The sequence below is a fragment of the Cherax quadricarinatus genome, chromosome 20 (assembly GCF_038502225.1).
Source record: "Cherax quadricarinatus isolate ZL_2023a chromosome 20, ASM3850222v1, whole genome shotgun sequence".
In the NCBI taxonomy this organism is placed as follows: domain Eukaryota; kingdom Metazoa; phylum Arthropoda; class Malacostraca; order Decapoda; family Parastacidae; genus Cherax; species Cherax quadricarinatus.
The window spans coordinates 42,370,087-42,388,607 of record NC_091311.1 but is presented as its reverse complement, the minus strand read 5'-3'; the positions used below and the strand labels follow the sequence as shown (position 1 = coordinate 42,388,607).

Sequence of the window (18,521 nt, the reverse complement as noted above, 5' to 3'; positions counted from 1 at the left end):
ATAAGAAGCCCATGAAGCTATTTCATTATGGTAGGACTCCAACTTACAAACACTTTAATTATGATGATTGGTAAAGAGAGTGAGTGAGAGTGAGTGTGAGTGTGTGTGTGTGTGTGTGTGTGTGTGTGTGTGTGTGTGTGTGTGTGTGTGTGTGTGTGTGTGTGTGTGTGTGTGTGTGTGTGTGTATGTGTGTGTGAGAGAGAGAGAGAGAGAGAGAGAGAGAGTGTGAGTGTGTGAGTGTGTGTGTGTGTGTGTGTGTGTGTGTGTGTGTGTGTGTGTGTGTGTGTGTGTGTGTGTGTGTGTGTACACTCACCTAGTAGAGGTTGCAGGGGTCGAGTCCAAGCTCCTGAGGGGTGTGTGTGTGTGTGTGTGTGTGTGTGTGTGTGAGAGAGAGAGAGAGATAGAGAGAGAGATAGACAGAGAGAGATAGACAGAGAGAGATAGACAGAGAGAGATACAGACAGAGAGAGATAGACAGAGAGAGAGAGATAGACAGAGAGAGAGAGATAGACAGAGAGAGAGAGATAGACACAGAGAGAGAGATAGACAGAGAGAGAGAGAGAGAGAGACTGGCTTATGCATAGAGATCTGCAGTTACAAACATCTATGACACATTCTTTATACTGTTGTTTTCTATTGGATAATAAGTTCAGGATTGTACATGACTTGCTTGTAAGTTGAAACAGGAATGCAACTCATTCTAAACCCTTTCAGTGTCAGTTCCATTGTGTCACAGCTTTGACACTAGTGTCAGTCCTGTAGTATAATGCCATGAGCACCGCTCACTCAGATAATTTGTGAGTGGTAAATTTGGGCCTAGATATGAGAGAATGGGTCTATGCAATAAATGTGCACCATATAAAAAAATCCTGTAGCATGCAGTGCATGAGAAAAAAATTGGAACTTTTTGGTTTAAAACACATTTTGCAATGTATTTTTGTATGGTTTTTATGGATATATTCCCAGTGTTTTAGTCTCATTTGATAAAATGGAAGATATATTACAGAAATAGAGAAGATTTTTATTAGTTTCAGGACTGAAAGTAGCTTGGAATTGAGCTCAAAGTAGCGGAAATGTTTGATTTTTGCCGATAATCCAGAGTACAGGTCACTTGTCCATTACACATCCATCTAGCCAGCCTAATATGCATTGAGAAATGAAATGACATTATTTACACAATTATTACAACAATATAGTAGTGTGCATAAAAGTAAATTTTCTATTTTTTTGTGAAAAAAAAAATTCAAAATTAAAAGCAAGCGTAATATAATAGGGGCCTGGTGATGTGACTAAGGAGCAGAGGAAATGTTTATTTAGTGCTAGGAATGTCTACATTGTTTATTCTAGACCCTGTTAGGTAAGACACATATGCAACAGTTAGGTATCTTTATTTTGAAACGTTTCGCCTACACAGTAGGCTTCTTCAGTCGAGTACAGAAAAGTTGATAGAAGCAGAAGATACTTGAAGATGATGTAATCAGTCCATCACCCTTAAAGTTTTGAGGTGGTCAGTCCCTCAGTCTGGAGAAGAGCATTGTTCCGTTGTCTGAAACAATATGAAGTTGAAGTGACAGGATGGAGCCTTTTATAATGCCAGGAGGTGAGACGTAGGTTGCGTTGGGAGGGCAGGTCCCTCTCAAACCCAGCCGTTCTCACTTGTAGAGATTGTCGAAGTTGATGGTCTGTATCTTGGTACAGACCATCAACTTCGACAATCTCTACAAGTGAGAACGGCTGGGTTTGAGAGGGACCTGCCCTCCCAACGCAACCTACGTCTCACCTCCTGGCATTATAAAAGGCTCCATCCTGTCACTTCAACTTCATATTGTTTCAGACAACGGAACAATGCTCTTCTCCAGACTGAGGGACTGACCACCTCAAAACTTTAAGGGTGATGGACTGATTACATCATCTTCAAGTATCTTCTGCTTCTATCAACTTTTCTGTACTCGACTGAAGAAGCCTACTGTGTAGGCGAAACGTTTCAAAATAAAGATACCTAACTGTTGCATATGTGTCTTACCTAACAATCTGTCGGTATTTTATACCATTTTAATGTTTATTCTAGACCCTATTTTGAAGTTGGCAGTTGTTGAATTTTGTGTGAAATTGTATTCATTCGACAGAATAGAAGGAATACAAGCGAAATACCAATGAGTTTGGTCAATTGGATACAATGGAATTGGCCAAAAATAGAGCTTAAACTGGGCAAAACTGCCGATGTGTAAATATCGCCAAGACAGCTAACTTTGCGAGAGCATAATTCCCTAAGTTCTCCATCCAATTTTGTACTTTTGGTTTCATTACCTTTTGAAAAAAGATTCTTTATCATTTCATAAGATAAAATATATTTTTTTTTTTTTTTTTTAAATTTTTGACCCTGGGAGCAACTTTGAAAGCAGGAGTCGCAACACTAAAAGGGTTAAGTTGCGGTTCTACTGTGTTATAACTCTTGTTCCACTTGAAGCCAGTAATGGGCTTTTCATTCAAGGAACTGGACCTCATCTTTCTTGAAGTGAACCAGATTACCTACTATCTTAAGACACTGCATGACCCCTTTGGGCTTAATGCTTCTGATAATAATAATAAATTATAATAGTACTGTAATTTTTTTTTAACTCAATGGGCACAACCTACCAAGGCAGGGTGACCAAAAAAAGAATACTAGTACTAATAATACTACTGTCATAATAATAATAATAATAATAATAATGCAGTAGTAATAATAATATTATTAATAATAAAAAGTACCTTCAGGCATTAAAATATTCCTCAGCATACTGGGCACTGTACCCATCAGTTTACAGGTTTTTCTTTATGTTGTATTCTGTACAAAAACTTGAACATACCACCCTTCAAGGGAGGTTCCTTGATGCTGGTGAGGGGCTCTTGATCTAGGGAGTTGGATCTGTGCTCCAGTTCCCTGAATTGAGCCTGAATGCTTCCCATCCCCCCCCCCACATGCGCTTCATAATCCTACGGGTTTAGCGCTCCCCCATAATTATAATAATTGAACATGTCACATTGGATCATTAAAAACAAGCCTTGTATTGTTACTGAGTATTGTACATCCCCATCTTCTAAATTTACAACAAATTTTTTGTAGGTTACTAACAAACTGGCAGACTTACACATAATCTTTAACTACAGGTTGTGCTCCGGGTTATCTCGTGTTTTCACGGTCGCTCTTATGTGCTAGAACTTTAATTAGTGTCATCAATCCTATACGATACATCCCTCTAGCGCCTGGAACCAATCTTGGGCGGAAAACATTATATACTGAGTCAAAAAAGGAGAATTAGTGTGCACTACCTAGCAGAGTTTACTGCCAGAGGGGAATCATAGGCCTGTGTCCCGTGTGGAAAAAAATAATAATAATTGAACTTTTCGTGTCAGAGGAAAGAAAGTCTCCCTGATAACATTGAGTATACATAGTGTATAGTGTATACTACAGTGGCTCCCTAGTATATTGATGATAAAGGCTAAAGTGTCATTTGAAAACAGGTGAATTTGTAAATGAAGTGATAAGCCTATAGAGGCAGGTGCCAGAAGTCGCCAGAAACTTACCACAGGTCAGCTGTTTTTAAAAATCTTCCTGGCTTGCTAGTGTACTCGTATATAATCTAGTGATACCAGTGAATAGCAGAATACAGTGTTGTAGTAGCAACTAACCAGTATTATAATGGTACTTAGTGGAGTGGAGTGACTTTCATTAGTTTCTTTTTCTTGAAATACGAGACGTTACTGTGAATTTCATATAACCTGTAGTTACCAGCGGTCGCAATATACACAACGAGAAGCAATTATTACTACAGAAAAAGCGTCCTTCCTCCAAAATTTGCACCAGTCAACTATAGTGATAATATAGCATTTATTGTGGTGGAGACAAAAAAAAAAAATAGAAAAGCCAGATACAGCGATTGATAAACAAGGGTGGAGGTCGACCGTTCGTCATTGTAGGAGCTGCCAGATATCACCGGCTCTTCAACACGCAAGTTATACTTTTGCATCAGTCAAATCACATATTACTCGGGTAGATAATTTCCAGTAGATCCTTCATGTGTTAGCTCAAATCACCGACCAGTATGTTTTAAATAAGTGACCCACTGATCAGAGCAGATCGACTGGTCCGAACCCTTGACTGGTCCGAACCCTTGACTGGTCCGAACCCGGGACTGGTTTCAAACAGTTTCGTTGGACAATAAAGCAGACTGTAAACGGATGGGGTTGTAGGCGCCCTTATAAACACAAACATTAAAAATCAGGAACGTGACGGTAAGCTGTCCAATATACAAAAAGAGTTAGAAACAGAAATACAAATAGCTAGAGCTTCATTTAAGGTTATTAATATAATATTCAAGAGGTTGCTAGTAGAATTGCAGTAAATCAACCATTCAAATCATTATGAAGCTGTGTGTAGTCTGTGGTCAGTCAAACAAACGGGCTTCCACATGGATAAATTGTCATTTTTGTGGAAATTGGTGTCACGCCCCTTGTGCAGATATCCCAGAACTAGCTACAAGCAGTATTAAAACAGAGAAGTGTTTTTGGGTATGCCCAAATGAGGAAAATCTGTGGACTAAAATCACAAGGGTATTAAAAGAGGACAACATCAAAGCTGCTTTCATAGAAAACCTGGAAGCTTTCTACAACAGATGGGAACATAAAAAGTCTGGGCTGAATGGTACTGCCCTTGATACTGGCCATGTAGTCACAAACTGTAAGGCTGGAGGTGATGTCCTGGTAGTCAGTAAATGTGGGGCTGATAGTGCTGTCCTGGGAGACAGTAATGGTGAAGCTGGAGGTGCTGTCCTGGGAGACAGAAATGGTGAAGCTGGAGATACTGTCCTGGGAGACAGTAATGGTGAAGCTGGAGATTTTGTCCAGGTAGTCGGGAATTATACGCAGGAAGGAATACATATAAATGACCTCATAGGGGACAGGAGCCATAGTAGGGAAACAAGTGTAGTCAAAGATAAGATAAAACCAATATTGCAAACTAGAAATACCGCAGGAAATAGCAAACAAGAGGACTCCAATAGCAATAGTGAGGATAAATTACCAAAAACAACTGGTGGGAGCTCCATTGTTGGTGCTAGGGAGGATAGAAGTAAGACAGGGAAACATGCACCAACAGGGAATACAGTCACAGAAACCCAAGGCAAGCGGAAACCAAGCCTGTGCACATACTATGCACTCAGTATCTGCTGGCATGGGAAATCTGGAAAAACAGATGGGACATGCAACTATGACCACCCTAGAAAATGCCATGCCCATATGACAACAGGAAAATGCAAACTCCCTTCCTGTAAGCTTTTTCACCCTGAAATGTGTACCTCTTCAGTACAGGAAAGACTGTGCTATAACTTAAATTGCCAGGCATACCATCTAAAGGGGACAAAAAGATACAAAACATCCAGGCCATGGGAAAACCTGGGTAGCCACAGCCACTCAAGAGGGAGAGGTTTTTTAGTGCCAGGAAGGAAAAAAAACTGGCAGGAAATGGCAGAAATCGTACACCAAATCCAGTCATTCCTGGAGTGGAACCACAGTCGATGGCCTCCACTCCAAACCAACAGATACAGATACTAATGCCGGAAAAAAAATCCCCCCCCAGTACCAACAATACCACCAGTCCGATAACATTCTTCTTTGCAAATATACAGGGTCTAAAGCCAGCAACAAACAACAAAATACCTTTCATCCGTGGACTGCTTGCAGAGGCAAAGGCAATGTTCACGGCTTTCACTGAGACCCACATAAAGGATCACTTGGACAATGAAATATGGATCCCAGGTTACAACCTATACAGATGTGACAGAGTGAACAGGCAAAAGGGGGGGGGGGGCTGTACATTGCAGAGTCACTTGTTTGCATAGAACTGCTTAATGCCTCAAATGATGTAGTGGAAGTTTTAGCAGTAAAGGTCGAGAACCAAAACCTAGTCATTGTGGTAGTCTACAAGCCTCCGGATGCAACATCCCAGCAATTCCAGGAACAGCTGTTAAAAATTGACCACTGTCTGGAAAATCTTCCAGCTCCTGCACCCAACATCTTGCTCCTGGGGGACTTCAACTTAAGGCACCTAAAATGGAGGAATATAGCAAATAATATTGTTGCAGTAATAACACCAGGAGGCAGCTCTGATGAAATCTCACACAAATCTCTGCACAAAATTCAATTTAAACCAGCAAATAATAGAGCCTACTAGACTGGAGAATACACTAGACCTCATCTTCACTAACAATGATGATCTGATAAGAAATGTCACCATATCAAAAACAATATACTCAGATCACAACATAATTGAGGTTCAGACATGTATGCGTGGAGCCCCAGACCGACAAAATGAGACTAGTCACGAGGGAGCATTCACCAAATTCAACTTCAATAACAAAAACATAAAGTGGGACCAAGTAAACCAAGTCCTAACCGATATAAGCTGGGAAGATATACTAAGCAACACAGACCCAAACTTATGCCTAGAACAGATTAACTCGGTGGCACTCGATGTATGCACAAGGCTTATTCCTCTAAGAAAAAGGAGGAGTAGATGTAAAATAGAAAGAGACAGGCGCTCCCTTTACAGGCTACGGAAAAGAATAACAGAGCGGCTAAAAGAGGTCAATATATCTGAAATGCGCAGGGAGACACTGGTCAGAGAAATAGCAAGCATCGAACTTAAGCTAAAAGAATCCTTTAGGAGTCAGGAATCGCGGGAAGAACTAAAAGCCATAAATGAAATCGAAAGAAACCCAAAGTATTTCTTCTCCTATGCCAAATCAAAATTGAGAACGTCCAGTATTGGGCCCCTACTTAAACAAGATGGGTCCTACACAGATGACAGCAAGGAAATGAGTGAGCTACTCAAGTCCCAATATGACTCAGTTTTTAGCAAGCCGCTAACCAGACTGAGAGTCGAAGATCAAAATGAATTTTTTATGAGAGAGCCACAAAATTTGATTAACGCAAGCCTATCCGATGTTATCCTGACGCCAAATGACTTCAAACAGGCGATAAATGACATGCCCATGCACTCTGCCCCAGGGCCAGACTCATGGAACTCTGTGTTCATCAAGAACTGCAAGAAGCCCCTATCACGAGCCTTTTCCATCCTATGGAGAGGGAGCATGGACACGGGGGTCGTCCCTCAGTTACTAAAAACAACAGACATAGCCCCACTCCACAAAGGGGGCAGTAAAGCAACAGCAAAGAACTACAGACCAATAGCACTAACATCCCATATCATAAAAATCTTTGAAAGGGTCCTAAGAAGCAAGATCACCACCCATCTAGAAACCCATCAGTTACACAACCCAGGGCAACATGGGTTTAGAACAGGTCGCTCCTGTCTGTCTCAATTACTGGATCACTACGACAAGGTCCTAAATGCACTAGAAGACAAAAAGAATGCAGATGTAATATATACAGACTTTGCAAAAGCCTTCGACAAGTGTGACCATGGCGTAATAGCGCACAAAATGCGCGCTAAAGGAATAACAGGAAAAGTCGGTCGATGGATCTATAATTTCCTCACTAACAGAACACAGAGAGTAGTCGTCAACAGAGTAAAGTCCGAGGCAGCTACGGTGAAAAGCTCTGTTCCACAAGGCACAGTACTAGCTCCCATCTTGTTCCTCATCCTCATATCCGACATAGACAAGGATGTCAGCCACAGCACCGTGTCTTCCTTTGTAGATGACACCTGAATCTGCATGACAGTGTCTTCCATTGCAGACACTGCAAAGCTCCAGGCGGACATCAACCAAATCTTTCAGTGGGCTGCAGAAAACAATATGAAGTTCAACGATGAGAAATTTCAATTACTCAGATATGGTAAACATGAGGAAATTAAATCTTCATCAGAGTACAAAACAAATTCTGGCCACAAAATAGAGCGAAACACCAACGTCAAAGACCTGGGAGTGATTATGTTGGAGGATCTCACCTTCAAGGACCATAACATTGTATCAATCGCATCTGCTAGAAAAATGACAGGATGGATAATGAGAACCTTCAAAACTAGGGAGGCCAAGCCCATGATGACACTCTTCAGGTCACTTGTTCTATCTAGGCTGGAATATTGCTGCACTCTAACAGCACCTTTCAAGGCAGGTGAAATTGCCGACCTAGAAAATGTACAGAGAACTTTCACGGCGCGCATAACGGAGATAAAACACCTCAATTACTGGGAGCGCTTGAGGTTTCTAAACCTGTATTCCCTGGAACGCAGGAGGGAGAGATACACGATTATATACACCTGGAAAATCCTAGAGGGACTAGTACCGAACTTGCACACGAAAATCACTCACTACGAAAGCAAAAGACTTGGCAGACGATGCACCATCCCCCAAATGAAAAGCAGGGGTGTCACTAGCACATTAAGAGACCATACAATAAGTGTCAGGGGCCCGAGACTGTTCAACTGCCTCCCAGCACACATAAGGGGGATTACCAACAAACCCCTGGCAGTCTTCAAGCTGGCACTGGACAAGCACCTAAAGTCAGTTCCTGATCAGCCGGGCTGTGGCTCGTACGTTGGTTTGCGTGCAGCCAGCAGCAACAGCCTGGTTGATCAGGCGCTGATCCACCAGGAGGCCTGGTCACAGACCGGGCCGCGGGGGCGTTGACCCCCGAAACTCTCTCCAGGTAAACATGATGCTCTGGTTTCTCACATATTAAAAGGAGAATAAACAACTTTTTCAAGTTATAACAATTTTAATTTATTTTTTAATTTTTATATCTCATGTCCACTTTAGATAATCACTTTCAATTTGGTACATGGACACTATCAACCCATTTGCAAAATTTTTTTTTTTTTTTTTTTTAACAAGTCGGCCATCTCCCACCGAGGCAGGGTCACCCAAAAAAGAAAGAAAATCCCCAAAAAGAAAATACTTTCATCATCATTCAACACTTTCACCACACTCACACATTATCACTGCTTTTGCAGAGGTGCTCAGAATACAACAGTTTAGAAGCATTATTTTTTTTTTTTTTTTTTTTTTTTTATTATCACACCGGCCGATTCCCACCAAGGCAGGGTGGCCCGAAAAAGAAAAACTTTCACCATCATTCACTCCATCACTGTCTTGCCAGAAGGGTGCTTTACACTACAGTTTTTAAACTGCAACATTAACACCCCTCCTATAAAGATACACAACATACCCCTCCAAACTGCCAATATCCCAAACCCCTCCTTTAAAGTGCAGGCATTGTACTTCCCATTTCCAGGACTCAAGTCCGACTATATGAAAATAACCGGTTTCCCTGAATCCCTTCACTAAATATTACCCTGCTCACACTCCAACAGATCGTCAGGTCCCAAGTATCATTCGTCTCCATTCACTCCTATCTAACACGCTCATGCACGCTTGCTGGAAGTCCAAGCCCCTCGCCCACAAAACCTCCTTTACCCCCTCTTTCCAACCCTTTCGAGGACGACCCCTACCCCTCTTTCCTTCCCCTATAGATTTATATGCTTTCCAAGTCATTCTACTTTGATCCATTCTCTCTAAATGACCAAACCACCTCAACAACCCCTCTTCTGCCCTCTGACTAATGCTTTTATTAACTCCACACCTTCTCCTAATTTCCACACTCCGAATTTTCTGCATAATATTTACACCACACATTGCCCTTAGACAGGACATCTCCACTGCCTCCAACCGTCTCCTCGCTGCTGCATTTACCACTCAAGCTTCACATCCATATAAGAGTGTTGGTACTACTATACTTTCATACATTCCCTTCTTTGCCTCCATAGATAACGTTTTTTGACTCCACATATACCTCAACGCACCACTCACCTTTTTTCCCTCATCAATTCTATAATTAACCTCATCCTTCATAAATCCATCCGCCGACACGTCAACTCCCAAGTATCTGAAAACATTCACTTCTTCCATACTCCTCCTCCCCAATTTGATATCCAATTTTTCTTTATCTAAATCATTTGATACCCTCATCACCTTACTCTTTTCTATGTTCACTTTCAACTTTCTACCTTTACAAACATTCTCAAACTCATCCACTAACCTTTGCAATTTTTCTTTAGAATCTCCCATAAGCACAGTATCATCAGCAAAAAGTAACTGTGTCAATTCCCATTTTGAATTTGATTCCCCAAAATTTAATCCCACCCCTCTCCCGAACACCCTAGCATTTACTTCTTTTACAACCCCATCTATAAATATATTAAACAACCATGGTGACATTACACATCCCTGTCTAAGACCTACTTTTACCGGGAAGTAGTCTCCCTCTCTTCTACACACCCTAACCTGAGCCTCACTATCCTCATAAAAGCTCTTTACAGCATTTAGTAACTTACCACCTATTCCATAAACTTGCACCACCTGCCACATTGCTCCTCTATCCACTCTATCATATGCCTTTTCTAACTCCATAAATGCAATAAAAACTTCCCTACCTTTATCTAAATACTGTTCACATATATGCTTCAATGTAAACACTTGATCTACACATCCCCTACCCACTCTGAAGCCTCCTTGCTCATCCGCAATTCTACATTCTGTCTTACCTCTAATTCTTTCAATTATAACTCTACCGTATACTTTTCCTGGTATACTCAGTAAACTTATTCCTATATAATTTTTACAATCTCTTCTGTCCCCTTTCCCTTTATATAAAGGGACTATACATGCTCTCCGCCAATCCCTAGGTACCTTCCCCTCTTTCATACATTTATTAAACAAAAGTACCAACCACTCCAACACTATATCCCCCCTGCTTTTAACATTTCTGTCATGATCCCATCAGTTCCAGCTGCTTTACCCCCTTTCATTCTACGCAATGCCTCACGTACCTCCACCACACTTACATTCTGCTCTTCTTCACTCCTAAAAGATGGTATACCTCCCTGGCCAGTGCATGAAATTACCGCCTCCCTTTCTTCCTCAACATTTAAAAGTTCCTCAAAATATTCTTGCCATCTACCTAATACCTCCCTCTCCCCATCTACTAACTCCCCTACTCTGTTTTTAATGGACAAATCCATACTTTCCCTAGGCTTTCTTAACTTGTTTAACTCACTCCAAAATTTTTTCTTATTTTCATTAAAATTTCTTGACAGTGCCTCTCCCACTCTTTCATCTGCTCTCCTTTTGCACTCTCTCACCACTCTCGTCACCTTTCTTTTACTCTCCATATACTCTGCTCTTCTTATAACACTTCTGCTTTGTAAAAACCTCTCATAAGCTACCTTTTTCTCTTTTATCACACCCTTTACTTCATCATTCCACCAATCACTCCTCTTTCCTCCTGCCCCCACCCTCCTATAACCACAAACTTCTGCCTCACATTCTAATACTGCATTTTTAAAACTATTCCATTTGCAAATACAATACAAAATTAAAGATTTTTTTTTTCTTTTTTTACAATTTTGCCTAATCTTCTTTCACACCTTTGCAATTTACTCCCACACCCCCACAGTTCACTCACACATGCCTACAGTTCCAACAATAAAAATAATACATTAAAAAATCATACACTAAACTGGTAAGGAGTGTGAAAGGGTAAGGGTTCATGAAGGTGGAAGCAGACGAGTGGGGCTGGAGTCAAAGTGCAAAATTGGTATCAAGGCTAGAGCAGCCAATCAAGTTTCCATCAGGAGAATCAATGAGGTCAGTTAAGAAATAATGTAAATCCAATTAATCCATTTCAGATGAAAAGTTTACACAAAAAAATATTTTTTTACATACACAGACAACAATGAGACATGAAGAATAAAATAATAACATCACACTTACCTTTACTGAAGACTCTTGTTGGTGTATGAATAAAATATGTCATTACATATGTTAGAAATTGTGGCGGTGGCAGGGGAGTGTGTTTGGAAGCAGGACAAGATAGTCCTTCAATATGACACTAATATCAACTCTACAGCTTATTTATCACTGTAAACACCTGGTCACACACCCCCTACCTTTCCATCCTTGTTCATCTGCTATCCTATTCTCCGTCTTACTCTTAATTCTTTCAATTATAACTCTACCATACACTTTACCATACACTCAACAGACTTACTATAATGCAATCTCTTTTAATACAAAGGAACTATGCATGCTCTCTGCCAATCCCTAGGTATACCCTCTTCCATACATTTATTAAATAATTGCACCAACCACTCCAAAACTATATACCTGCTTTTAACATTTCTATCTTTATCCCATCAATCCCGGCTGCCTTACCCCCTTTCATTTTACCTACTGCCTCACGAACTTCCCCCACACTCACAACTGGCTCTTCCTCACTCCTACAAGATGTTATTCCTCCTTGCCCTATACACGAAATCACAGCTTCCCTATCTTCATCAACATTTAACAATTCCTCAAAATATTCCTTCCATCTTCCCAATACCTCTAACTCTCCATTTAATAACTCTCCTCTCCTATTTTTAACTGACAAATCCATTTGTTCTCTAGGCTTTCTTAACTTGTTAATCTCACTCCAAAACTTTTTCTTATTTTCAACAAAATTTGTTGATAACATCTCACCCACTCTCTCATTTGCTCTCTTTTTACATTGCTTCACCACTCTCTTAACTTCTCTCTTTTTCTCCATATACTCTTCCCTCCTTGCATCACTTCTACTTTGTAAAAACTTCTCATATGCTAACTTTTTCTCCCTTACTACTCTCTTTACATCATCATTCCACCAATCGCTCCTCTTCCCTCCTGCACCCACTTTCCTGTAACCACAAACTTCTGCTGAACACTCTAACACTACATTTTTAAACCTACCCCATACCTCTTCGACCCCATTGCCTATGCTCTCATTAGCCCATCTATCCTCCAATAGCTGTTTATATCTTACCCTAACTGCCTCCTCTTTTAGTTTATAAACCTTCACCTCTCTCTTCCCTGATGCTTCTATTCTCCTTGTATCCCATCTACCTTTTACTCTCAGTGTAGCTACAACTAGAAAGTGATCTGATATATCTGTGGCCCCTCTATAAACATGTACATCCTGAAGTCTACTCAACAGTCTTTTATCTACCAATACATAATCCAACAAACTACTGTCATTTCGCCCTACATCATATCGTGTATACTTATTTATCCTCTTTTTCTTAAAATATGTATTACCTATAACTAAACCCCTTTCTATACAAAGTTCAATCAAAGGGCTCCCATTATCATTTACACCTGGCACCCCAAACTTACCTACCACACCCTCTCTAAAAGTTTCTCCTACTTTAGCATTCAAGTCCCCTACCACAATTACTCTCTCACTTGGTTCAAAGGCTCCTATACATTCACTTAACATCTCCCAAAATCTCTCTCTCTCCTCTGCATTCCTCTCTTCTCCAGGTGCATACACGCTTATTATGACCCACTTCTCGCATCCAACCTTTACTTTAATCCACATAATTCTTGAATTTACACATTCATATTCTCTTTTCTCCTTCCATAACTGATCATTTAACATTACTGCTACCCCTTCCTTTGCTCTAACTCTCTCAGATACTCCAGATTTAATCCCATTTATTTCCCCCCACTGAAACTCTCCTACCCCCTTCAGCTTTGTTTCGCTTAGGGCCAGGACATCCAACTTCTTTTCATTCATAACATCAGCAATCATCTGTTTCTTGTCATCCGCACTACATCCACGCACATTTAAGCAACCCAGTTTTATAAAGTTTTTCTTCTTCTCTTTTTTAGTAATTGTATACAGGAGAAGGGGTTACTAGCCCATTGCTCCCGGCATTTTAGTCGCCTCATACGACACGCATGGCTTACGGAGGAAAGATTCTTTTCCACTTCCCCATGGACAATAGAAGAAATAAAAAAGAACAAGAGCTATTTAGAAAAAGGAGAAAAACCTAGATGTATGTATATATATATATGCATGTGCGTGTCTGTGAAGTGTGACCAAAGTGTAAGTAGGAGTAGCAAGATATCCCTGTTATCTTAGCGTGTTTATGAGACAGAAAAAGAAACCAGCAATCCTACCATCATGCAAAACAGTTACAGGTTTTTGTTTCACAGTCATCTAATATGACATAATAAACAATATTAATAACAGAAATATAACAAATATTCTAGAATGAATAAAAAATGCCATTACGTATGTCATAAGTGGCGTTGTGTTTTGTTGTTGGGTGTATAAGGGCCACTGAGAGCATAAGCCATACATAGTGGTGGTGGAGGCAGCAGTCCTGTCAGTAGCCCTATATAACTCCAACAACACCGGAAGAGTTAGATTCATGCTGTCCTTTTTCTATCAATTAATCACTTTACATACTTGCTACTACAGTGTTAATGCTACACTTTATCGCTGGCTGGCGCTATAGCTTTTATCGACTCAAGCTGCTTTAGTACTGTACATATCATAGAATCACTGAATCACTGAAGAAAGTACATTCTCCCCTCTTTGTTCTTCCTCCACTTTGGTACTTTGCTACGAGTTCTTTCTTGAATTCTATCATGTTTCTCACCTTTACCAAAGGCCTGGCACTAGGAGCTTTCTTTGGGGCCATGGTGGCTTATTTAGTAGCTGCAAGCACTAAAACAAATGGAATACTACGAAATGTATTGTATGAACGTGTGGGATTGCACACTGGCTGTGAATGGAATGTGGGGCTGCTTGGGGCCATGCATAAACACCTGGGACAAACAACTATTTGTGAGTCAAACAACAATTTGCAAGTCAAAATTTTGATGAAAAAAGTTGCAATTTTTTAAAATTATGACTTCCAATGCTTACATAAAACGAGGGTCCACTGTATTGTAATAATTGTATAAATAACGTCAACCCATTCGTGACTGTGTATTAGGACTGGCCAGTTGGGCATGTATTGGATGGTGACATCATTTGTTTACTCTTGAACATCAGCAAAAATCAAACATTTCCACTACTTTGAGCTCAATTTCAAGGTCCTTTTCATCACGAAACCAATAAAAATCATCTCTATTTCTGTAATATATCTTCCATTCTATCAAATGAGACCAAGAAAACGAGAATACAACCATAAATAATATACGAAAATACACCTCAAAGTCAGCATTTTAATCCAAAAACACGGTCAGAGTTTGTTTTTTTTCTCATTATGCACTGTGTGCTGCAGGATTTTTTTTATACTGTGCACATTGACCACATGTAGGCCCACCAGCTTTCTCCCGCTTGTTTTGAAGCCGTCAGAATTTTGGCATATTAATACTGTACGTCAAAAACACTGGCTTGTAAGCTGTATACATACGACACCAACAGTCAAAGGGTTAAGATACACCAAAGCCATAATATTACTGAATAATTAAAGGTAGATACATTAATACTAAGCCGACTAGTTTCAGTGAAGAAAATCGTTTCATGGTGGGTTTTGGTACCAAAATAAATGTAGAAAGTGCCAATATTAATATGAAGTACTGTATGCTTATTAAAAAAAGGGATAGGAGCACTGAAAATATATGAAGGCACCACAATAAAAGATAGAACAAATAATGATTATGGTACAGCAAAAGATGTTTTATTCCATATTTTTTTTTTTTTCAACAAACCGGCCGTATCCCACCAAGGCAGGGTGGCCCAAAAAGAAAAACGAAAGTTTCTCTTTTTAAATTTAGTAATTTATACAGGAGAAGGGGTTACTAGCCCCTTGCTCCCGGCATTTTAGTCACCTCTTACAACACGCATGGCTTACGGAGGAAGAATTCTGTTCCACTTCCCCATGGAGATAAGAGGAAATAAACAAGAACAAGAACTAGAAAGAAAATAGAAGAAAACCCAGAGGGGTATGTATATATATGCTTGTACATGTATGTGTAGTGTGACCTAAGTGTAAGTAGAAGTACCAAGATGTACCTGAAATCTTGCATGTTTATGAGACAGAAAAAAGGACACCAACAATCCTACCATCATGTAAAACAATTACAGGCTTTCGTTTTACACTCACTTGGCAGGATGGTAGTACCTCCCTGGGCGGTTGCTGTCTACCAGCCTACTACCTAGATTTATTCCATATTATCCTTTAAATAATTTGAGATATGATAAGGTTACTTACTGATTAGTTACAAAAATTCTGCATCACCTTAACAACTGGGCATATTATATGGAATGTTATAAACCACTACAAAACTTGCTCATGTTCCTAGATTAATCTAGACAGCAAAATTTCTTACCATTAAGAATGAGAAACTTGACAGAAGGCCCTTGTGGAACATTGGAGACCCACATGTACAAATCCTTGTTCTTTTTATTCTCAAAGTAGATGCATTTGTTACAGTTCTTCATCTCAGCTATCTATTAAAAAAGAAATTAAAGCATTGTAAATATATATTGATATATATTATCTAACACCACCTATTTCCTATGAATGCAGGGTGACCAAAAGAAAGAGAACACATTAGCCATCACTTATTTCCTATCTGTCTCCAAAAATATATGGACATCAACATGTAAATGGTCTATAGCACTAAAACACATCTTTCAGTGCAGGTATAGTACTTCTCACCTCAGAACTCAAGTCTTGCTAACCAGTTTCCTGAATCCTTTCATAGATATTACCTTGTTCACATTCCTCCAGTATACATAATCCCAAAAACCATTTCTCTAAACTCATTCCACTCTAACATACTTGCACATGGTTTCTGGATACTCAAGGTTCTACTACCATACTCAAAACCCCCTTCACATCCCTCTTGAATATTCACTACACCATCTTTCGTTCACCATCATCATCAACTTATTTGTTCAATCCTTTTTCAACAACACTCTTCTTCCTGAATTACATCCTTCATACCACTACAATGCTTTCTATGCCTTGTATAATATTCATACTACACAATGATCTCAAACACAACATCTCAACTACTTTCAGTCTCCTAACCAGTGGAACATTCAAAATCCAAGCCTAAAACCAATACACACTCACATCTCTTGAATCTCCTCCCTTTCATCATCCATTTTAGCAACTCCAAAATATTCTCTCCAATACCTCAACCTCATCTATCTAACTCTTGCTCTTAAGTGACAAGTTCATTTGCTTCTCTGGCTTTTTCACCTTATTTTTCTCTCCCAAAATTTTCATATTCTTAACAAAATCAGCTGACAATGACTCACTCATTCTCTCCCTAACCATACATTTTAATTTTTTTTATTCCATATACTCTGCTGTTTTTGTACATTAATAAATTATAAAAATTTTGTATAACTCTACACCAAATCTCCATGATGTCCTTCTCATTACATTCAGGTGCACTAGCCAACCTTTCTCCCAACAAATGCTAATAGTTATCACCTTTAACTCATTCACCTCTCTTTAACATATTGACACTATTTTCCATGTACACCTTCCTCTTACTTTTAACTACTCTAGCTAAAGTAAATAATCAATGATATGGTTTATCAGCTGTTCCTGTAAAAGCAAAGTACAATGGACCCCTGGTTATCGGCTACTTCTGTTATCAGCCAACTTGGTGATCGGCTGGTTTTTCGGCGCCCGGTTATTGGCCGTTAATTCAGTGATTGGCCATTTGGGACACGTCCGTCCGCTGGCTGGGGTCGCTTGCGCATCAGCTTGGCTGTCTCTCGGTGGCTGAGGAAGCTTCTGCTCATACATCCAAACATTTCGCTTATTTCCCATGGTAGTTTGTGTTATTTTTGCAGTGCAACTGTGAAATAACTAACCATGGCTCAAAAGAAAGTTCCTGTGGTAAAGAAAGTGAGACACACCATGGAATTTAAGCATGAATTGACAGAAAAGTTTGAGAGTGGTATGAGGGCACTGGAACTTGCCAGGATGTACAGCAAGAATAAATCAACAATTACATCCATCCTGGCAAAGAAACAACAAATCAAGGACATTAATGTTGCAAAAGGAGTAACTTTTCTAACTAAACAAAGGCCACCAATAATGGAAGAGATGGAAAAGTTATTATTATTGTGGATTAAGGAAAAAGAATTAGTGGAAGACAGTGTTATGGAGTCGATTATTTGTGAGAAGGCAAGGCAGTTGCATGAGGATCTTGCAAAGAAAATGCCTGAAACAAGTGATGCAGTTTGTGAATTTAGGGCCAGCACAGGATGGTTTGACAGATTTAAGAAGCGTAGTGTCATACACAGTGTTGTAAGGCATGGTGAGGCTGCAAGTTCTGACAAATGTGTGGCTGAAAAGTATGTTCACAAATTCCAGAACTATGTAAAGGCTGAAGGATTCGAAGCCCAACAAGTGTTCAATTGTGATGAAACAGGCCTGTTTTGGAAGAAAATGCCAAACAGGACCTACATTACCCAGGAGGAAAAGGCACTGCCAGGACACAAGCCTATGAAAGACAGGCTTACTCTTTTGTTGTGTGGTAATGCTAGTGGGGATTTCAAAGTGAAGCCTTTACTCGTGTATCACTCAGAAAATCCCAGTGTGTTCAAGGAAAACAATGTCATGAAGAATTGATTGTGTGTAATGTGGAAAGCTGATCATAAGGCATGAGTCACAAGGCAAATTTTCAAAGAGTGGGTTAATGATGTGTTTGGCCCAAGTGTGAAAAATACCTCCTGGAAAA

At 39.8% G+C, this 18,521-nt stretch overlaps 1 protein-coding gene across 1 annotated transcript in view; it reads right to left on the bottom strand.

The window, feature by feature from the left end:
- The window catches only part of LOC128700864 (ribosome biogenesis protein BRX1 homolog), a 39,545-nt gene that overhangs the window by 7,799 nt on the left and 13,225 nt on the right, over positions 1–18,521 (bottom strand). The window contains exon 3 of the mRNA XM_053794325.2: positions 16,143–16,263. Within this exon, the coding sequence (XP_053650300.1) occupies positions 16,143–16,263 (121 nt within the window). The remainder of the gene's footprint in view (positions 1–16,142; positions 16,264–18,521) is intronic.